The sequence below is a fragment of the Mustela nigripes genome, unplaced genomic scaffold, assembly GCF_022355385.1.
Source record: "Mustela nigripes isolate SB6536 unplaced genomic scaffold, MUSNIG.SB6536 HiC_scaffold_75, whole genome shotgun sequence".
In the NCBI taxonomy this organism is placed as follows: domain Eukaryota; kingdom Metazoa; phylum Chordata; class Mammalia; order Carnivora; family Mustelidae; genus Mustela; species Mustela nigripes.
The window spans coordinates 3809782-3832429 of NW_026739490.1; the positions used below are offsets into that span (position 1 = coordinate 3809782).

General features: G+C 55.1%; 1 protein-coding gene across 1 annotated transcript; it reads left to right on the forward strand.

The window, feature by feature from the left end:
• Nucleotides 1-782: 782 nt before the first annotated feature.
• On the forward strand, nt 783-18475 carry LOC132008113 (alpha-1D adrenergic receptor). Its single transcript, XM_059386498.1, has 2 exons — nt 783-1911; nt 17823-18475. Exons 1-2 carry the CDS (start codon nt 795-797, stop codon nt 18419-18421), a joined length of 1716 nt encoding a protein of 571 aa, XP_059242481.1. The 5' UTR covers nt 783-794; the 3' UTR covers nt 18422-18475.
• Nucleotides 18476-22648: the final 4173 nt, after the last annotated feature.

Here is a 22648-nt window from a genome sequence, read left to right on the forward strand (position 1 = left end):
CCGTACTGCGCGCTCCGGTCCGCAGTCCGCAGATCCCGGGTGCTTGCTGCTCTCTGGCGGCCGGAGCCGGGAGCCCGGGAGCCCCGGGACCCGAGAATCGCGCCGTCTCCGCTCCGCGCGCCCAAGGGTACCAGCGAGTGACCGAGAGGCTGGGGAAAAGGGCGGGAGGAAAGGGGATGCGGCGGAGGGGAAAGGGAAGAGGCCCGCGAGGGGCGCGGGAAGGGGCGAGTTGCTGACGGCGAGAAGAGAGGGCGGTCGTGGGTACCCGCGGCAGGGCAGGGGTGGCTGCCGCGGGGTGGGAGCGGGTGCCAGCGCCGCGACCCCTCCGGACCCCGGAATTGCTGCTCGCCGGACTCGCGCTGCCCCTTCTCCCAGCGCGTGGGGCGCCCCCTCCCTCCGCGCCGGCCGCCCCCTCCTCCTTCCCCGCGCTGCCCCTCCTCCGTCCCGCCCCCCGCGCCCGGTCGAGAGCGCCGCAGTGGCTTTGCCTGCACTGCCCGGCCCCTGAGCTGCCGCTCTGCCCGCTCGCCTGGGCACGCTCAGAGAGCAGCGCGCGTCTCCGGCCCCGGCTCTCCGGTCCGACTCCGCCGCCAGCCTCGGGAGCTCCGGCCGCTGCCCCGGCCAGCCCCGCTCCGCTCGCGGACAGCGGCGCTTGGCGCTACAGGAACTCGGGCAGGACCCCGACGGGACCCGCGCGCCGGGCTGCAGCAGGAGCCCCGCGGCTATGCCCGGGGCCCCTCTCCTGGCCAGCCGCCTGTCCTGCGCCCGGGCCCGGCCCCCGACGGCCGCGCGCTGAGATGACTTTCCGCGACCTCCTGAGCGTCAGTTTCGAGGGACCCCGCCCTGACAGCAGCGCGGGGGGCTCCAGCGCGGGCGGCGGCGGGGGCGGCGCGGGCAGCGCGGCAGCCTCGGAGGGCCCAGCGGTGGGCGGCGTGTCGGGAGCCGCGGCGGGCGGCGGCGGCGGCGTGGTGGGTGCGGGCGGCGGCGAGGACAACCAGAGCTCCGCCGGGGAGCCTGGGGGCGCGGGCGCGGGCGGCGAGGTGAACGGCACAGCGGCCGTCGGGGGGCTGGTGGTGAGTGCACAGGGCGTGGGTGTGGGCGTCTTCCTGGCCGCCTTCATCCTCATGGCTGTGGCGGGCAACCTGCTGGTCATCCTCTCGGTGGCTTGCAACCGCCACTTGCAGACAGTCACCAACTATTTTATCGTGAACCTGGCCGTGGCCGACCTGCTGCTGAGCGCCACGGTGCTGCCCTTTTCAGCCACCATGGAGGTCCTGGGCTTCTGGGCCTTCGGCCGGGCCTTCTGCGACGTGTGGGCCGCCGTGGACGTGCTGTGCTGCACCGCCTCCATCCTCAGCCTCTGCACCATCTCAGTGGACCGCTACGTGGGCGTGCGCCACTCGCTCAAATACCCCGCGATCATGACCGAGCGCAAGGCGGCCGCCATCCTGGCCCTGCTCTGGGCCGTGGCCCTCGTGGTGTCCGTGGGGCCCCTGCTGGGCTGGAAAGAGCCCGTGCCCCCTGACGAGCGCTTCTGCGGCATCACGGAGGAGGCAGGCTACGCCGTCTTCTCCTCCGTGTGCTCCTTCTACCTGCCCATGGCCGTCATCGTGGTCATGTACTGCCGCGTGTACGTGGTAGCGCGAAGCACCACGCGCAGCCTCGAGGCGGGCGTCAAGCGAGAGCGCGGCAAGGCCTCTGAGGTGGTGCTGCGCATCCACTGTCGCGGAGCCAGCACGGGAGCTGCCGACGGGACGCACGGCCCGCGCAGCACCAAGGGCCACACCTTCCGCAGCTCCCTATCCGTGCGCCTGCTCAAGTTCTCCCGCGAGAAGAAGGCGGCCAAGACGCTGGCCATCGTCGTGGGCGTCTTCGTGCTCTGCTGGTTCCCCTTCTTCTTCGTCCTACCGCTTGGTGAGTGACCCGTCTCCCACCGGCCCCTTCCTTTGCTCCGTGAGCCTGCAGCTGTGCCTTCCCGGCACCCGGACTGGGATGGCCTTCCCAGGCGGAAGGTGACTCTCCACCTGGGCCCACAAGGTTGACTTAGCAACCTCTCTGGTGTCTTGGGCAGGTGCGCTTTGTGGTCGACAAAAGAGAGGCCCCTCGTGCTTGCAGGGTTCGTTTTGCAAGCTTTGAACTTCTGTCCTTCCCCTCTCAATGGCCATGACAAGCCCAGGGTTTGTTTTCACACTCCCAAACCCCTAAATATAAGAGATCTGTGGCATCTGTGTGGATGTCTGCTCCATAGGATGTGGTCAGCAGTGTACATGTTCCTCTAAATACCCCACCCAACACACACACACACACACACACACATGCCACACACATTCACAGACACAAATGCCAGCACCCAGTGGTGGGGTCAGAGTGCATGCTGGTGTCCCAAGCCCGTACCTCAGCAGGGACACGAAGCCACCTGCTTTCTCCAGGAACTCATTCAGTTCCTGGCCAGGAGACCCTCCCTTTCTGGTGTCTGTGAATGCTCTGGGCTCTCACTTCTGAAATCTCTTCTTGTAAGTAGGGAGGGGGCTGTGTGGGATCAGAAGGAAGGGGATAGGGACAAATTATCAAATGCAAAGTTAATATCGTTCATCATTGCTTCTGACATTGACTGAGTCCTTTAGCTCTCTTGAGAACTTTCCTGTTTCTCTCAGCAGCTTCCCTGCAGTCCTGGGAGGTGGGCGGCTGTTCTCAGGGGCTTTTTCCCCACCCCCTGAAGGTCCCTCCTGGAAACCTCAGGGCCGGGTCAGCTTAGGGAGGAGGAGGGGAGCATCGTCTCTGGGGACATATTTGCCCTGAGTCATTTTGCCCATGGCTGCAACCCCGGCCGGCTCAAGCTGGGCCTCCCCTGTCTTGCCCAGGCCTCGCTCCTTCCACACTGTGCAGCGGAGTCAGGAAGGGGACAACAGCTTCCCTCTGCTCCCCTGCAGGCCCTCTCCACACAGCGGCCATAGTGAACTTATATTATAAATTAGAGTGTTACTCTCTGCTAAAACCCCTCCATGCTTTCCAGCTGCCCTGGGAACAAAATCCAGACTCTCCACCATGGCCTGTGAGAGGGTGACCTTCAAATTTATTATTGTCCAAACCAAAACGAGACGTTATGAATATTTATGCTGGGATCCCAGGCACAAACCGGGACAGTGGGAGCAAACCCGAACGTGTGCTTCCCCTCCTGGAAGGAGGGCCCCGGGTGATGGCCTCATGGCTTTGCTTCCCTGCCCCTTGCTTGTTGTATGCCTTGGCTTCTCGGACCCTCTTCCGGTTCCTTACCTACATCGAGCTCCTGCTCCTGCACTTGCTCTTCCCTCCATCCCACCTGCCCTCCACAACCCCTCCTGGCTAACTTTAGGTCTCCGTTTAAATGTCCCCTCTTCAGAGAGGTCTTCCCTGATGCCTCAGCCCTTTGTGTCCTTCTCTGGTCTCTCTCCCTTGGGGCCCAAGTTTCTCTTTCTTTACTGTCTCCTGCGTGCTGCTTGTTTGGTGTCCCGGCCCTGCACTGGCCCCAGAGCTCTTCAAGGGCAGGGCCTGGGGTCATTTTCAAATCCACAGTGCCGGCACAGCGCCTGGCATATGAGGAACAATGTGGCACAACAAGGACCACAGGCTCTGGCACCAGACAGGCTGGGTTCAAATTCCAGCTTTGCTCCGACTGGCTCTGGAAGTTCCCGAACGTCTCTGTGCCTCTGCGTCCTCGTCTAGAAAATCAAGGTCATGGTGATGGTAGCAGGGCCCACGTGGGGACCCACCATGAGAATTCAGGAAGCTGCTGTGTGTAAATCTAACCATTGCTTGTCACGGGCTCCCTGCGAGCTAATGCTTTTGTAGTAGTCACTCTGAGTACATCGCTGACTTGAAAATCAGCCAGCCAGAGGCTGCTGTGAGGGTGTAGGGAGGCATGGACACTAAGCAACACACTTGGGGGCCAAGTAGGCAGGCAGGAGAAAGTCAGTGTGTCCCCACTCCTTTAGAAACCTGCCCCAGATTTAGTACCCTCCCCACAAAGCTCCCCACTCAGGTTCCTTTCCTCCCATCAACCAACCCCTTCCTTATCCATGCCCACCCTCATTCACCCCTCCCCCCACTTCACACTGCACCCCCATAGGGAATGATGGAGCTGTGTACAGAAGGCCACCTCCCATAATGTTCTTTTAACTTCTTTTAAAATTTCCAGTTACAGAATGATGCACAGATAACGAGAAAATGCTAGGCCGAGGGTCCCTGTACCCGTAATCACCCATACAGAACAGCTGTTCACGTGTTCCTATATTTGCCTCAGATCCCTTTCTCTGTTTCTCTTTACAAAGACATAGAACACAGACAAAAGTAAGTTCCCTCCTGCGGTCCCTTCCTCCTCTGCTCCCTCCCTCCCCAGAGGTAAATCTGGAGTCTGTCACCCCATTCATCTCTTTATACTCTTACCGCAAATATCTGTATCCATAGTAATGTATAGTATTGTCTTGTCTGCCTTTAGGATGTGTAGAATTGGCAGTATGCCGTGCACACCGTTCTTCAGTTTGCCTTTCTCATGCAACATTACCTCGCTGAGATTTACCTGGGCTGGTTCACTGTAGCAGCAGTACAGTATTCCATTCGAGAATATTCCATGGGGTGTTACGCAGTCTTGTGCTGAGCATTTGATTTTTCATAGTTTTCACTGTTCTGGTCAACACTGCAAAGGGCTCTTACTGTTTTTGTTTTTTGTTTTGGGGTTTTTTGTTTTGGGTTTTTTTGTTGTTGGGGGGGGGTGTTTTGAGGTTCAGAGCATGCTCCTCTTCCAGGAAGTCATCCTTAACTTTCCATGGCCTTTGGCTCTTTTTCAATCCCTCCATCTCTGCTGCTCCTCACACTTGGCGTCGGCCACCACCCCCCCCCCCCGGGCGTATCCTTGTCTCTTCCTTCCTACCAGTCTGGTTTGTGCCCAGCCTCCCGAGCCCCAGAGCAGAGCCCAGGGCCGCGGGTGGCGCCAAATTGAGTGGAATCTGGCAACAGTGAGCAACCAGGACAGAGGCCAAGCAGGGAGACAGAATATTCCGATCTTGCCTCTGCCATGGTGTGGCTGGGAGGGCGGTGCTTGCAGTGGGGGTGGCAGTGGCTTGAGGGCTGTGCAGAAAGGAGAACCAGCCAGGAGGTCCTGAGACACCCCCCCCCCCCCCGCATTGGGCCCAGGTCTGGAGAAGGGAAGTTCCTTTGAAGGAGCAGGGACAATTCAGAGCATCAACTCTGGGGAGGAATGTGGAATCCAAGGGTCTGGCATATGCTGGTAGGGGAGTGCCAAGATATGGCCAGGGTGGAGGAGGTTGAAACCTTGGATAAAGGGGACCAAGAAGGGGGTGGTTACCGAAGCAGGAGCATGGGGACAGAAAGAGGATGGAGGGGCAAAAAGAAGAGCGGGGCTAGGGGTAGAGCTTTGGGGAGCACCCACTTTGAAGGAAAGAGGTCAAGAAGGGGGCCACCAGAAAGAGTGGCATCTCCCTCCTCCTGGACCCTTGTTCCCAGGCCAGGTGTGATGAGCACCGGAGGTGGAGGGCTTGAGAAAGAGCAGTGTGTGCCAGCCAGGGCTATAGCCCATGGAAATGAAGGCACCTAGTAGGTCCACAACCCAGGGGTTGTCCAACAGACCCAGGGTGCCCCTCCCTGCTTGTCCACACTCAAAACCAAGAAGAAGCACGAGCCACAGCCGCAGTCTGTCACCTGCCTGACCTTTAGATGCCAGTCAACAAGGCCAGGAAGGAAGGTATTGGCTCCTTCCGGGGCACCCCGGGAGCTGTGTGTGGATGCAAGAGGCATCACTTGCCCTCATGAGGGGGTCCCCACCTGCCTGAGCCATTCACTCCATCCGCGTGCCCACGCCCCCTGGAGTGCCCAGGACAGCCCTGTTATGCCTGCCGAGTGGTATGATTACTAGCAATGCTCCCCTTTCACCCTCAAAGGTGTTCCAGGCTGAATGACAGAATATAGGGTCACCAATCCTTGGGGCCTTTGGAGGAGGGGCTCTGGGCAGCCCTTCTCAAGACAGGCAGGCAGTCCCTGCTCTCACCTCAGCAAGCTGACGTGGAACTGGGTGCCTTAGAAAATTACAGGATGTCGTGTAAAAGTCCCTTCTGACACCTAGAGGAACCCAAACTTACAGAATGCACATATGGAAAGGGGCAGCAGTTCTGCAGACTTCCCTGGGGAAAGGGGGTTTGGTAGGGGTGCAGCGGGTGGGAAGGGCCCCTGATGAAAGCCTCTGCCCTAGGGCACTTCGTGTGAGAGGCTTCTCACCCCCAGAGGTCTGGGCCAGCCTTTGGGGGCAGAAATCCCTGCGAGCAAGAGGGGAACAGAGAAACTGGGGAGAAACCTTGCCCCAGCAAGTGCCCATCTGCACAAGAGCTCTCTTCCTCTCCCAGGCACCTCCAGACGCATCTTCTCTTGTGGGTTCACTGCATCAGGCTCAGGTCCCCCCTTAGCCATCCCCAGAGGTGGACCTGTCCCCTGGAACATACACATACACACGGACATGACAGCCGCCCCCCCCCCCCCGCCGCCTGCCTCCAAGCTCCCTTCCATTGGGCAGGTCACTGAGCCTGATTGGCCTCTGAATGTGCACGCTCGTGCAAAGTAGCCTCAGAGGCTCACAGCCCATGGCGCCCTCCCAAACACGCCTCAAGGTGGGCAAGCTGTCTGGAGGCTGATGTCAGAAGTCCTGGGACAGCCCAGCTGCTGTCCCAGACCCCACATCTAGCCATCTGTGAGCCATACCTGGGCTTCCTTCCCGGCCGGTCAGGCTCGGCCCTGTAATATCGCCATCCTGCCCACCCCTGGATTTAGTTAGGGGCTCCTTCCTGCTCCCCAAATATTCTGTACATGCTTTGATGACAGGACATTGTAATTGCTAGTATTCTTACACATATCACAAAGCGGCAGGACAGAGGAAACTATACATATACAGACATAGAAAAGTAGAGGGGCCTGTCGCCTTGGAGGCATGAAGTGGAGAGTCCATGGCAAGAGGAGTCCCGAGATGAGACAGGATGCCATCAACAGGTGGAGTAAATAAATTGTGCTGTGTTGTTAAATTTGCTGAACTACTATACAGCTAGGAAAAATAACGCAATGTGGATGGATTTCAGGGACACTATGCTGGACCAGCTGAGCCAGATCTGAAATTAAAAGCACACAATCTACACGATTCTGTGTATACGAAGTTCAGAAACCAGCAAAACTAGTTGATGATTAAAGTCAGGTTGGTGGGTATACGTATTGGCTGGAAGAGGGAGCAAAGAAACCTTCCGAAGGGTTGAGAATGTTCTAGATCTTGGTCTGGGCAGGGACTACCTTAGCATGTGCATATGTAAGTCATCAAGCTATACTCTTAAAACTTTATAACTTGACTGTCATAATCTGATGCCTGAATTAGAAAGAGAGAAGGCGGGAGGAGGCAGGAGACAGGCTTTAGCCACGCCGAGGAGTCAGTGTCCAGACTGGCAAACACGCGTGGGCAGCCGGCTAGAGGGGGTCGATTCCTCATGTGCATCTGAGCGTTGGCCAAATGCCAAAGGACTCCTCTGCAGATGTTCCCTGAGGTCACGTGGGGGTCTACAGTCACAGGGGGATTGGTAAGGGATGCTTGGTGGCAGGTCCTCAGCAATGCCATTAAATATCTCCTGGCCCAAAAGCCTGAAAAAAGGGCTGGCATCACATCTCCTAACTGTGCCTTTGTGACACCTGGCACATAGTAGGTGCTCAGTAAACATGTGCAGAAGGCAGAAGTGGTGGATCTCATAGCCTCTTCACATCCCCCATGCCAAGGGTCTGAGTGGTAAAGCACAGTACACTCTTTCTTTTTGGTTTTCTTTTATTCGGATAAGAACACTTAACCTGAGATCTACCCTCTTAACAAGTTGTGACGTGTACAATGCACTGTGTTAGCTGTAGACACAGTGTTGCATAGTAGAACTCTGGAATGTAGTCATCTTAAGTGAAACTTCATTTATTTTTTTTAAGATTTTATTTATTTATTTGACAGAGATCACAAGTAGGCACAGAGGCAGGCAGAGAGAGAGAGGGAGAAGCAGGCTCCCCGCTGAGCAGAGAAGCCCGGTGCGGGGCTCGATCCCAGGACCCTGAAATCATGACCCGAGCCAAAGGCTTTAACCCACTGAGCCACCCAGGCGCCCCTGAAACTTCATTTATGCTGATGGATCAGCAGCTCCCTAGTCCCCCTCCTCCCAGCCCCTGCCATTGCTCTCTCTGATTCCAAGGACCCAGCTTCCACAATGTCAACCCAAGCCCAGCCTTGGTGCATCCCAACCTCCACCCACCATCCCAGCACTGAGAATTATTCTGTTTTGTCTTATTTTGGTTTTGAGGGTTATTTTGAAGAACATCCAGAAGCCTTATCAGTTCATCTATAAATTCTTCAATATACATTTCTAGAACTCAAGAAGTTTTTTTGAAAAAATAACCACAACCCATTATAACACATAGAAATAGTTGTTTAAGGGCAAATATGGTCTTCGTAGTGTTCAGATGTTGCCAGTCGCGTCATAAATGTATCATTTGTTTGACTCAGGATCTGAGAAAGGTGCCTGTGTTGCATGTGGTTGATTTGCCCACTTGGTCTCTTTAATTGGTAAGATTCCCCTCCTCCCACCTTTTCCTTGCAATTTACTTAGTGAAGAAACCAGATCATGTGTCCCGAACAGGTGCCCACGGTCTGGAGTCTGTGTCCCCGTGGGGCCATTCAGTGTGTCCCTCTGGTCCGTGTACTTCCTGTGAACCGGCTCAATCAGAGTAAGTTTCAGTGTTTGGACCAAGAATTCTTCCCTTTTGTGCTGTTACGAGTGGTCAGTGACCCCGGTACCTGATAAGACGTCTCAGGTTCAGCTCGTACTTCTCTTCCCCCAGAACCTAGAAGCAACCATTTCTTCAAAGAGCCTCGGTCCCTTTTAGTGGTAAATGATCATTTAGAGATCACCGTCTGAGCTCTCAGCTGCTCAGTGAGACTGAGTTGGCCCCTGAATTAGCAGACAGAGCTAGTACATTTTATTTTTTTTTTGGTAAAAAAAAAAAAGTACACCACTAACGGGATGTACCTAGGAGCCGCCCCTCCGCCCACATCCCCCCAACAGCAGAAGGGCATCCAGGGCCAGACAAATAGTTCTCTGCCAGCCCCACAGAGTTCATGAGTCCTAAGGCAAACACGGGGGCACAGGATTTCTGATCTATTCCCAGTCCATCTTGAGCCAGAGTATCCGTCGATTACCTCTCACCATGGAAAACTGGCACTGCAAGGAATTCAAGAGAATTGGCTTGACACAGCTGGCCCCATGGTGCCCTCACATCACCCCTTCATGTTCACACAATCCAGCAGAGACCAGGCCCCTCGGGCGGTCACCTCTTCCTGACAGCCTTCCATGATTGTGCCCACTTCAAAATGACCTTATCTCCTACCACTCTCCCCTTCCCCTTCTCTGTTCCAGTGATCCAACATCTTGGTTGTCCTCCAACATCTCAGGTTCCCTGTTGCTTCAGGGCCTTTGCACATGCCCTTCCACTCTCTGGCATTCTCTTTCCTCACGTTGATGTGTGGCTCAGTCCCCCCTCGGGGTCTTTAGGTCTCAGCTCAAGTGTGCTTGATTAGAGAGGTTTATTTGACCCTTTACAGTATAGCAAAGAGGTTTGCCAGCAGCAGATGTCCCAGGCTCTCTTGGCAGAGGAACTACTGAGCTTCAGAGTCAGAGCCACTGAGCAAGCAGTTGAGAGAAGGGGAGAGAGACAGGCTGCATGGGGTGGGGAATTCCTTCTCTCCCAGCCCTACTGGTGAGAAGACACCTGACCATCCAGGAGAATGTGGTATTTCTAACTGCACTCTATCTCTCTGGCCAGAGAGAAAAGGCTGCCTGTGAATAGAAAAGTCCCCAGTGATGGAATGGGTGGGAAAGGGGCAGGCTGGGGTGCAGCCTGATATTTCATGGTCGGCTGCAAGTTATGAGCAAGCCTGGCTGTGAATTCTGACATTCTGCCAAGAACAAGTTCCCTTCTGGTGGTGCCAGAAGAAAGCTGTTAATCACACAGCCCGCCCCATGGCTTCACAACTGTCATTCCCCAGCGAGGCTCGGCCAGCTCGGCCGCCTCTAGCCTAACCAGCATCTCAGTAGCATCTCCATCTCCTAGACCTGGACATCTCTGGTCCTTAGGTGTGGAGGCTGGCTTGGGGATCATCAAGGCTGCAAACACAAATCTCACGGGCTGCCTCAGTTTCCCCAACAATGTGTGGGCCTGGTTGGCCCAGCCACCATGCCACAGAATGAGCCTACCTGTTGACATAAGAGAGAGGCCCTGCCTTTTGTGGCTAGTAGCTACCCAGCCCCCCTCAACATTAGGTTAGACTCTTGACTGAGGCGCCCCAATATAGGAAATGGGGGAAAGAAGATGGGAGCAAGACTGATGGGACACTCGCATGAGAGCAAGGCCGAGAAGAGAGAAGCAAGCAGGAGTTGGGTCTGTGCTCATCTCCCACCTGTGTTCTTACTACTCCTCACAGGTGCCTAGAGGTGATCCCTCAGCCCCCGCTGAGGGTCAGGCACCTGTGTTAGAGGCTGGGATGAAAACAGCCATCAGTTTCATTGCTGCCTTCAAGAAACTGATCATCTAGGAGGGTAGATGGAACAGTAACAAATTTTATTAAATTGCGGACTTGCATAAAAGAGCAGGTAACCCAGGGAGGTAACCTTGGGGAGGACGCCAGCCCCAAGGCTCGAGGGCTGGGAAGGACGAAACAGTTGGGGCCAAGCAGAAAGGCAGAAGGAGCCCAGCCCCCTATGGGAGGACCTGCTCTCAGCTTCATCTCTCAGCTTTTGTCCAAATCTGGAGGGGAGCGCAGACAGCACTGGGTTCTAAAAAGTCTTGACTGCAGGGGCACCTGGGTGTCTCAGTGGGCTAAGCCTCTGCCTTTGGCTCAGGTCGTGATCTCAGGGTCCTGGGATCAAGCCCCGCATCAGGCTCTCTGCCCAGCAGGGAGCCTGTTTCCTCCTCTCCCTCTGCCTGTCTCTCTGCCTACTTGTGGTCTCTCTCTCTCTCTCTGTCAAATGAATAAATAAAATCTTTAAAAAAAAAAAAAACTTGACTGCAACTGCAACACAAGAAAGCTTGGGGTTAGTCCTCAGACCCGCTGGAAGCCACTTGCAGTTTTCAGAGGTTTAAGGAGAGAAACCAATTTTAGAAAAAGCCTCCAGCAGCTGTGTGCGGAGTGGAGAGGCCACAGGACCCTTGGGGGCCATCGCAGCCATGCAAACAAAATGAGACGCCAGGCTAAGCAAAAGCCTCAGGAATGAGGTGAAGGGAAGGACCGTGCTAGAGACAAAATCAAAGGCACCTGGCATGATGGCCAGTTGGACACGGAGAGTAGAGAAGAGGGACTCACTGAGCAAACTCGGCAAGTGCCCAGCACCTACTGTGTGTTCAGTGTGCTCAGGAGGGCTTCAGGGCCATGGGAATGTAGTGCCAAGCAAAACAGGCACAAGTGCTGCCCTGGGGACTTGGCCGCAGACAGAGATGCTGGACAAAATGAAAACTCAAACAGTATGGGAGGAGGCGGGTAGGTGCCACGGAGAGCAATAGCCCCAGTTGAGGGGGATGGGAAGTGCTGGGGTGGGGGAGGGCAATTCGATTTTACGTGAGAAGCCAGGGAGACCTCACTGCAAAGCTGAGCACACGAGCCTTGTGGATATCTGGGCAAAGAAGATGATGAGGAAAAGCAAGTGCAAAGGCCCTGTGGTGGGAGTGTGCCTGGCATATCCAAGAAGTAAAATGGAGGGCAGTATGGCTGGAATAGAGTCAGGGGGTTAGGAAGGGAGGATGGCAGAGGGGTTGGGGGGCCACATGTCGAGCTGTGTAGGTTGTAGGCTTTTACTGGGAGGGGGAAGGGTAGCTCTTAGAGGGTTTTGGAACCTAAGAAGTGACTTGATCCATTTTTTTTAAGATTTTATATATTTATTTTACAGAGAGAGATCACAAGAGGGCAGAGAGGCAGGCAGAGAGAGAAGAAGCAGGCTCCCTGCTGAGCAGAGAGCCCGATGTGGGGCTCGATCCCAGGACCCTGGGATCATGACCTGAGCCAAAGGCAGAGGCTTTAACCCACTGAGCCACCCAGGCGCCCCATCCATTTATATTTTTAAAGAATCGCTCTAGCTCCTGGGTTGAGGATAAAAAGCAGGGTATACGCACAGGGAGGAGGGTAGCTATTGAGTTCTGACCTTGCGTCCTTCCTCTCTGCCCTCGGTGACTCCTTTCTATAACCACTACCCTCATCATTGTTCTGCAAACATGCCAGGGCCACTGCAGGGCCTTTGCACAGACTATTCTCACTGCCTGAAAAGCTTTTCCCCCCCATGTGTCCACATGCTCAATTCAGCCCTTTCCTCAAATGTGATATCCTCAGCAGGATGTCCTGCTTTCCTGGCCACCTTATCCAAAATCTATCCCACCCCACACAGACACACAAATACACACCTCCTAGCTTCTTTCCCTGCTTTACTTCTCCTTAGCATATTTAATTATCTGATATGTTTGCATTTTCCTTGTTTATCCTGTGTCTTGCCAGCCTGGCCTAGTGAAATGTAAGCTTCATGAGGTCAGGGTAAGTGTGACATGGCCATAGATACCCAAGTGGAGAGGTCTGGGAGGCAGTTAGACCTGAGTCTGGGGAGAACCGTCTGAGCTGGAGATAGAACTTATGGGCATTCTCATCTGAAGTTGGTATTTAAACCCATGAGCTGGGATGAAATCACCAGGAGAATGTGAAGGGAAGAGATTCCGGACTTCGGAGAAGGGCACTCTTACATTTAGCAGTGGGGATGTGCAGAAGCAGCAGCAGAGGTCATGGCTACGGAGTAGAAAATCCAAGAGTGTAGCACCCTGGGAGATGAGATGGCACCGGGTGAGACGAGAGGAGTCGGTGAGGGAGGGGGTGGATGAGAGCTGTGTTCGCAGGACAGGAGGAGCAGGGATCTACAGCAGAGCAGTGAAAAGCAGGTGGGGAAGGGAAGTAGGCAGGTGTGGGCAGAAAAGAGAGAGGGGATGAGGTTGTAGCCCGAGACCCAGCAGAGAGGGTGCAGCTGGGACAGGGGCACGCTTGAAGGGGACGGATGGACGGAGGGTACCACCACACAAGGAGGCATGCTGACCCTGGGCAGGAGAAACCTCCTTCTTACCAAGGAGGCGAGGTGAGGAAGGCTTGAGCAAGTGCGCAACTTCTTGGCTGCTCTTTCCTCTGTGAAATGGGAAGTGATCGGCGGCTCCGGAAGAGGCAAAAGGGTGGAGTAAAGGCTCAAGGAGATGGTGCTGGACTTGGGGAAAGCAGGCTGAGGGTGAGGAGCCAGGTCCCTGGAAGCCCCAGACAGAGCTGAGTTCGGGAACCCTAACATACTCAGGGAGTGGGTAAATCACTCCAGAGTTCAAGTCTGGGTGAATACGTATACAGCCCAAATCCAGAAGGATGTGGACATGGGAGGGTTGAGAAGGGAACATGGGGGGAGTGGTGAGTGACTAGGAGACTCAGCTAAGCAGGGATGATAGGAGAAATCCAAGGGCTGGCAGAAAGTCCAAGTGCAGATAAGAAAGAGAGGACGAGAGGCTGCAGTCGCAGTGGAAAACAGGTTTTAAGTGAAGAAAGGAAATGCTCAGGTTTATCTTTTAAAAGCCCCCCCACCACCACCACCAGGGGCGTCTGGGTGGCTTAGTTCGTTGGGCATCTGACTCTTGGTTGGGCTCAGGTCATGGTCTCATGGGTGGTGGAATCGCCCCACATCAGCTCCAAGCTCAGCTGCTTGGAGACTCTCTCCCTCTGTCCCCCTCCCCTCTCTTTCTCTCTCCAAGATAGAGGAGTAAATCTTTAAAAATAAAAATAAAAATAATAAAAGGATTGTTTTTATAATCCTATAATTAGGGGGTGGCATAAAGGGGGGAGGGTCCAGGACCAATAGGAGTTGGTGATGGATGGGATGCCGGGTGTGACAGAGAGAGGGGTTGGAATGTATGAAGCACCAGTGATGGGCTAAGTACATGTGGAGAGCTTACCATTTAGAGATGAGATAGGCATGCGGTGCCTGACTGGCTTATCTGGGAGGAGCATTTGACTCTTGATCTCAGGGTCATGAGTTCAAGCCCTACATTGGGTATACAGATTACTTAAATAAATAAACATTTTTTTCTTTTAAAGATAAAGTAGACAGGAAACTGATAGTCGCCTGCTATGTTCTTGGCACTTAGACGTGAGAAGATGTGCTATAGGGAAAGTACCCCTAACTGTGGGGTTGGGAAGGGTGGTGTACAGAGGGCTTCCAGGTGGAGGTGTCGTTGGAGCTGGCACTAACAGGTGGAAGGAGGCAGTACAATCCGGGAGGAGCAGGAGCAAAAGCACCCAGGCAAGCCTGGGGAGGCCACTGTGGTCAGAAGGTGGCGAGAAGTCAGCGCAGCCATTCAGCTGATGCACAGGAAGACGAAAGACTGCTGAGGGAAGTAGGAGCCATAAGAGAAAGGGGAGCGAGGGTATGAAGCCGGGAGCCAGAGGAGCGGTGGGAGGCTAAGGGAGGCTGCCCCACACAGGCCTCTGTTTCCAGTGACAGTTGCCAAGTTGAGTTAGCGGGACTGGGCTTTCTGCTGGCAGGGAAGTCTGTGGGAGAGGGAGCCAGGTCAGGGCAGGAAAGGGGGCTGCCAGGCACTGAGAGACAGTGGCCTTGTCTCAGAGCCCCCAACTGCTCAGTGGGGCTTTCCTGTAGCTGGGCTCAGGGGCTGGCACAGGTGGGTGCCAGGCCGCTGGAGAGAGAGAAGGCATATAGGCAAGGTTGACCTAAGTAACCACAAGTCAGAGGGGTTGGGAGAGCAGAAAGCTGGGAGTGGCCAAAAAGGGGCTTGTCCACTGATGACCCCACGGCTGGGTGACATTGCAGGGACAATGCCCATGAGCCAAGGGCCCATCCTCAGGGGTCTCAGGGCAGCTCCCCATTTCATCTATGCATGCCAAGAGCAGGGATGGGTTCGCAGCCCCCTGGAACCCAGAGGTCTTGGCCAGAGGTTCAAGCTAAGCACATGGAACACCAGATGCTGTCAGTGTCCCCTCCATGCCATCCCCTGGACCTTCAGGCCACATCAACCAATTTCCATCCAAAAACCTGCCCGCATCTTTGCCCGGCTCCACCCACCCAAACTCTCATCATCCACGTACACAGCAGGCAGGAAGCGTGGGAAATGAACACCTCAGGGAGCAGCACAACCCGTGCCTGATGAATGAGGGTGTAGACACCCTGCCTCCCTCACCCTGCTGCTGGGACCACTCTGAGGTTCCTGGACTTCCTGGTGTCCCAGAGCTCCCAGTGGCATTGCACCCCAGTTGCTCACAATGAGCAACTTGCCCTTGAATCCTTGTCTCGGGGTCTGCTTCCAAAGCCCAAAGTAAGGCAAGAAGCTCAGCAGGACAAGGAAGAAAATCTGGGGACAGGAAGGCTGAGTGTGGATCCCAGGTCTGCAGCAAGCTTCTGCACAGGTTGCTTGAACATAAAATAGAACAGTGTTTATTATGGCTGAGGGCATCCTCACAATATGCTGTGTCGCCCACAAATCTGAGCAAAAACCACGCAGATAACAGCACTGTTCGGCCGGCTCCGGGCTTGCAGCTGAACGCATAGTCCACTGATTTGTCATCCTGGGCTAAATATAAAAGAACCATGGCCTGAGTCAGAGTTATTTTGAGCACTGTGTCTTACTTTGCGGCCACCGAGGGATGCTATTCAGAGGGCCACCTTCCTGGGGGCTGAAGTCAACCCTGGTGGCCCCCAGGGCCAGGGACAACTGTCTAACTCCGCTCCTAGGGGGAAGTTGCCTCCTCAGCATATGCTGACAGATGCCCCCGCCTCCCCCAAACCCACCAGGTCTTGGCTTCTATTTCTGGCTACTCTCCAGATCCGGGAACTGGTCTCTTCCTGGGGCGGAGCTGTCCTCCCTCAAAAGCCACCCAAGAGGGAGAGGGGAAGTAAAGCAACACTAGTGTTTATTAAGAGCCTGCGAAGTTCTGCGCCCTGAAATGCGTGAATCTTCACGACATCCCTTCCAGAGAACTGTTACTGGATTTGGATTTCGCAGAAAGCGTGAGACTTGCTCAGGGCTGCGTGACTGCGGTCTCAATGGCCTGTGCCTCGTGACGCTGGGCAACTCTCCTTCTTCTGCCACTGCCACTGCCACCGTGGGTCTTGGCACCAAGAATTCTCTATTTGGTAGGAGGTGGGTGATGGGCAAGTGCTCCCAGGTCAGAGAGGGGATAATGGTGCCTCTGCCCCCTCAATAGGGGACCTGCTTTCATTTCTCTGGGGGCCAAGGGAGGAGAGAGCACGGCCCAAGATTTGTCAAGGCCCCCTGGCCCTGGCCCACTCAGTCTCACGGGCACCTACAACTTTTGTCCCTGGTGGGATGTGCCTGTCACGGTCCCCTCCCCCGCGGCTGCTGAGGATGTGAAAACGAGAGTGGTTTTGGCTTTCTGCCCTTGCGTTTTGTCCGGTGTCTTTTGAAGACATGACCCCCTCAGGTCAGTGATGGGGATGACAGGGGAGAAGTGGGCAGGGAGGAGGATCTTTCTGACAGAGCTCAGGTCCTAGTGCACACACCCCTACCTGCCTGGCACTCAGCTCCCTCAAAGCTACCCCCAGAAGCCCTCCCTGACCACTTCCCCTGGGATGGCCCCACTGACCTCCATTCCAACAGCCATGGGCATTGTGTTTACTGAGGCTTAATTCTAGGCTCTTGTCTCCCACCTGCTTGAAAACATCCATGGCTCCGAACTACCCACAAATACATGTGGAAATTCCCAGTACTTCAGGCCCTTTACCATCTATCCCAAATGATGTTGTTCTTGGTGTATCCCACAGGACATTCCCAGGCCCCCAGGTGTACTCCTCTTGCCCACCTGTCCCCTCCTCTGCTGTCTCCCTCTGTCCCTCCTCATCTCACCACACTCCTGTCCATCCTCTGAGAACCCTGAAAGCTCCCCGGCCTCCATGCTGAGCACTACCATCACCCTGTCTTCATTTCCTTGGTAGTTTATGCACATGGGTGCTCAGGGAATGCAGCCATGCTTGATGTGAGCCCAGCACAGTGCCTGACGTGGAGCATGCCTTGGTCAACATTTAATTCAAAGGCGCTTACCCTTTTAGTGCCACAGACAGCCCTGCGCATCTGGCAAAGCTTGGCAGGGGGCCCTTCTCAGGGTTATGCTTTCAAATGCATAAACTAAAATACAAGAAATTGCAAAGAAAACTGATTTGGTTGAACACATCAAAATATTTGTGAATGAAATCTGTGAGTTAGTAAGTCATTTGCTTCTAGGTTAGGGCAGTAAAAGGATCTAGGGGTGCATTCGGATGTCTGTCGTTTCCAAATAGTGAGCAGCGTGGACAGCGTTTCAAAGCGTCTGCAACAACTGAATGTGACAGGAAAATATCTGGCAGGAACTGCTCATAGCAGGTCGAATCCTAGGAAACTGCCAATCTTGCACCCGTTTTGAGCTCCAAGAACCTTGATTGCATATGGCTCGGTCTCCTCCTGCACATGTTTGTTGCCGACACACGTCTTGAGGGAAATGAACAGTATCGGGTAGAAGTGAGTAAAATGGAAAATGATTTTTCCTCATCCAAGTTCATGGACCCCTCGAATTATATCAGGGACCCCTTGGGAAGAGAGACCTTGAGAGACCCGAGTTCACGACGCCTTTGTGCCCAGGGGCTACCTAGGCTTCCCTCTCCCCAAGCCTCCGTCTAACAGGCGTGACTCTCTGTCCTCCCCTTCCCCAGGTTCCCTGTTCCCGCAGCTGAAGCCGTCGGAGGGCGTCTTCAAGGTCATCTTCTGGCTTGGCTATTTCAACAGCTGCGTGAACCCGCTCATCTACCCTTGCTCCAGCCGCGAGTTCAAGCGCGCCTTCCTCCGCCTGCTGCGCTGCCAGTGCCGGCGTCGCCGGCGCCGCCGTCCCCTCTGGCGCGTCTACGGCCACCACTGGCGGGGTTCGACCGCGGGCCCGCGCCCTGACTTTGCTCCCGGCCCCGACGCCGCGCCCCCTGGGGCCCCGCTGGCCCTCACCGCGCCCTCGGCCCCCGGCTCCCCCGACACGCCAGAGGCGCAGGCTCCCGTCGCCGGTCGTCGAAAGCCGTCCTGCGCCTTCCTCGAGTGGCGGCTGCTCGGGCCATTCCGGAGACCGACCACCCAGCTGCGTGCCAAGGTCTCCAGCCTGTCGCACAAGATCCGCGCCGGGAGCGCGCGCTCAGAGGCCGCCAGCACCCTGCGGGCGGAGGTGGAGGCGGTGTCCCTGGGAGTCCCCCAGGACGTGGCCGAGGGCGCCACCTGCCAGGCCTACGAACTGGCGGACTACAGTAACCTCCGGGAGACTGATATTTAAGGACCCTGAGCGAGGCCGAGGAGTGTGCTGGGGGAGGAGAAAAGGGGCTGCGGGTGGGGGAACGGGGGTAGGGGGCGGTGAGGGAGGCTGGCTTTGTTCAAGAGGCCCCCGGCCGGATCAGGGACGGGACACTGATTAGGGTGGCTGCTCTGGGGCCTCCCCGAGGAACTGAGGCGGGGAAACGTGAAAAGTTGTGGCCCCCTCCTGGACACGGGTGCCTGGAGCTCCTCCTTTTGGAGGAAGGGGCTGCGGGTTCCGGGAGGGGGGGGCCTTTGCTCCCAGTCGTTTGAGAAACACTGCCCCATCCATGCCCTGAACCCTGGACAGACAACCTCAAGTGTGGCAAGGCAAGCCCACCCCTCCTCTTGGGGGAGATGGGGCGCAAAGGCCCTGCCTGGTTGTTTCCAGTCCTCCCCTAGGGAAAAAGTCAGTGGAACCAGGGTTTCTCAATGGACACAATTTCTCCTTACTGCCTGGAGGAATCCAGTGGACCTGCTGCCACCATCAATTTCGTGGCAGATTGGATGACTGTCCTACAAGCCTGTTGTATTTACCCATGGACCCACTCCCCCTACAGAGGCTCCTCCACTCATACCCCATCACCTGGCCCTGCCCCTCATTATCTCCCAAGGGCCTTACTGTTTACACTCTGTACATAGTGCCTGTGCCCATCACTTCTTGCCGGGATCTGGAGCCATCAAATGGGGAGAGTTTTATTTGTCATTTTGAGACATATTTATTGGTAAGAGTACTTCTATTTTGTCCAAACTGTGCAAACAGTCCCTCTTTAGCTTGTAAACCCATAAAGAACCACCCTTTTTTTTTTTTTTTTCCTGAACTCCTTCAAATTCTAAAGCCCCACAAGAGGATAGATTGGGTCTGCATTCACCTTTCTAATTTCAACTTAACTATCTCTTTAACTGATGGCTGCTATCCTCTAGGACTTTCAGCATGACCAAAGGACTCAGGGGTTTTGTTGGCTTTTAAAATTTACATGATTCGTCTTGGGAACCAAATAGTAATCGTAAGCATAAGTTTTTGCTTTGTCAGTCTCCCCAGATGAAACTGTGATGCCCTGAGGGCCTCCGTGAGGAAGGTGGCCATCAGTTAAATGGGTGGAACGTGAAAAAATATACAAGCCCAAGTAGACAAGTATACATGGTGAGTGAGAGAACACCTACCTAAACCATGCTTGTTGGTTTTGAGTGAATGTCCAACACTTGCTGCATTCTCAAGAGATTGCAGGTAATTCAGTCTTCAGCTGGATAACATCAACCACATACATACAGTCAGAGTGGTGTTGATGACTGTGATCCAGTGGAAAGCTGGTTAGGTGATACCCCAGGGTGTCTGGAAGTAGGAAGGTTCTAAAACTGGAAGAGCCAGCTGCTGGGGCCAACATGGACCAATATTTTGAACCAGAAGTTTCCATCCTGTACTGAGGAAGTCATCTGTTTGGAAGGTCACCACAATTTTAGACCTCTCATCCCATTTTATAAGGTAAAAAGATAGCCAAGAGCAGACATGTCCTACTGTGGGTCTGCAGCAGGTTCTAGACTTTCAGGACTTGCATCCCCCCAAGGCACAGGAAGGACGGTTTAAGGCAGGTGCTGGGAATATAATGCACACCCCAAAAAGGGCCCACTTTATAGCACATTGACCACCCTAAAGCTGGGGACACTAAGGGACAGTCCTTGCTATCTTCTCACAGAGGTGGGAGCCATCCCTCAAATCAGGGGTCAGCAAAGAGGCTCACCCCCTTGTCGGAGAATTGAACACTGGGCTACTGGGCAGGGGTTCCAGTAGCAGGGGAGGGTCTCTGAGCAGGCGACCGTGGGCTCCTACAAGCCAGGGCAGTTGAGCCCACAGGAGGTCAACAGTGCAGACAAGGGAGCAGGTTGGGGAGGGAACATTCATAAGGGGGATTTTAGGGGGTCCTCCTTGCCCTGGATAACCCAGTAGGTGTGCAGGCAGGTGGGGCCAGCAGCTTGCCCAGTACATCCAGTTGGCACAAGGATTAATCTGCAAAATGTATCTGATGTTCAAGACTCAGCCCCCATCTCCTGGGCACAGGGGACCTCTGCACACAGCTGTCTCCTCCTATACCTCCACACCAAGCCTCCAGGAGATCAGAGAGAGCTACAGAGCCCCCAGAGAGGCTGTGCCACGGGGACCCTCCAGGGACCCAGTTATAATCATCAATAAAGCACTGAGTTGGTGACCTTGGTGTCAGGACATGCCAAAGTGTCGTAGAGTGGCCCAGAGCAAAGGAGGGAAAGCAAGAGCCCTTCTGGAGGAGGAATCCTCTTACAAGTGATTTGGGGACATCTGGAAGAAGCACATTCTCCACACTATTTCCTGAGTCCTCGGGCACCCCAGTCCACACATCTGATTAGAGATACTGCCTCCGAGGTACACACAGAAAATGAAGTTGTTGTCTCCAGGAAGTCCTATGAAATGTCAGGCTGACTGGGAGAGTGGGAAGACTCTCTCAGCGCTCCTCAAAATGGGAATAATTGTTCCTTTACGATCTTCAAGGAATGGGGTGAGGCCTTGAGGGAGTTTGTGAGTGGGAAGGGGATGGCCCCGTGAGATGGGACAGGGACAGAATGAGCCTCCAACTTCACTGGCATTTGCCTAAGCCCTTTGCCCCTCACCATCCTTAGAAAGCCTCCTTCCTGCTTCCAGCTCCAGGCCCCAGCCCATTCTGCCCGCCCTCGTCTTGAGCTGGGCTCTTGCCACCCATCTTGCCTTGCTTCCCACACTCTTTCAGGGACCTCTGTCCCCAGCAGCCCCCAGAGCTGCTTTTGCAAGTCACCTGGGACATCTCACTTCCTCCATCTCCTCCCCTCTGTCTCTGCCACAGTCCACGCTGGGGCTGCGATGTTCTCCCTGCCCGAGCCACGCCCCTGGGATCTCTTCTGGCCCCTGACTACTCTCTCTCTCTCTCTCTCTCTGTCCTTATATGTCTCCCAAGGTTTTCCTCTCCCTTTCCTCAACTGTCCACACAATCTTATCCACTCCAAATCATCTCAATGACCACTTGTACATAAATGCCTCCCTAGGGTTTGTCTGTAACTCCAGATGTGTGTTCACCCTCCCCTTGGATGCTTCCCAAGCATCCCAAACTCAAGCCCACTCACCTGCTGCGAGGCCGTCTTCTCGACTCCATGTGGGCAAGGTAAGGACACTGGTGCTGAGGCCGTAAGCTCCTGGAAGGCCTGAGCCTGCCACCTTCTCCCTTCCTTCATCTTCCCGAGATCTCCCCAGATCCCCTGCTCAAAAACAAGCCCCAAGTGTCCCTTGGCCTCACTAGTAGCTCACACAAGATCATCCAGGTCTAGAGGCCACTGATAGAATTCCTACCTCTGTATGGGGAGAGGGCTCCCTGTCCCCAGAGCTGCTCAGGGCTGGGTGTGAGTGTTCATTAAATCCTGGGTTGATGGAGTTGGCCCACTGACCCTTCCCTGGGACACTGCCCCACTGCCCACCCAATGCTCAACATCACTATCTTTGCAAGATCCTCACCCCCAATGGTGCCACCAGCCCTCACAAGGTTAGAGCCTGTGCCCTTCCCCAGCCAGAGAGCCAGATGTGCCCAGGACTTCTACGGAACACCTGCTCTTTGTGCCTTCCAGCCCACCCAACCCTCCACCTGGAGCCCCAGCCCAACCCTTAGTCCCTCCTGCTCCAGGCGCTGACAGGTCCCGGCAAGTTTTGAGACCTCAGTCGCCCTCCCCTCCGTGACCTGTCAGAGCCCCTGCTCCTCCGTGCCCTCCTGACCCTGTTTCTATTTCCATCCTGTTACAGCCCCAGGGACTTACATGTTCACCGGCCACTTGGAAAGAATTTCCTTTTTTTTTTTTTTTTTTTCTACTTCTTGTGGCTCCAGAGAAGCACAAAACCAGATGCTCCTCAAGGCTAAACCGGTCCCGCAGGCTCTGCTCAGAGTCGCTCTCTGGGGAGCCCTGCCGACCCAGGTGGTGCCAGCGGCAGTGGGGCCTTCAGGCAGGGGGGCTGCCCTGGACTCTCCCACCATTTGGAGCTGGCTCTCTGCCCTTTCCCCAGCCACCCCTTCGCAAGAGCAGGGAAACAAAAGGCATGCTGCATTCTCAAATTACTCTGGTTAGGAAGAACGAAGCAAGAATCGCAAGAATCGCAGGAGGCATTTAGAATCAAGGAGAAATCCAGGAACTGGGGCCACAGCAGCCTGAGCTCGCAGAGCTG

Coding starts and splice junctions, on each gene's coding strand:
- LOC132008113 (XM_059386498.1), top strand. CDS start 795: ATGACTTTCCGCGACCTCCTGAGCGTCAGTTTCGAGGGACCCCGCCCT. Junction 1,912..17,822: donor CTTCTTCGTCCTACCGCTTG/GTGAGTGACCCG, acceptor CCCCTTCCCCAG/GTTCCCTGTTCCCGCAGCTG.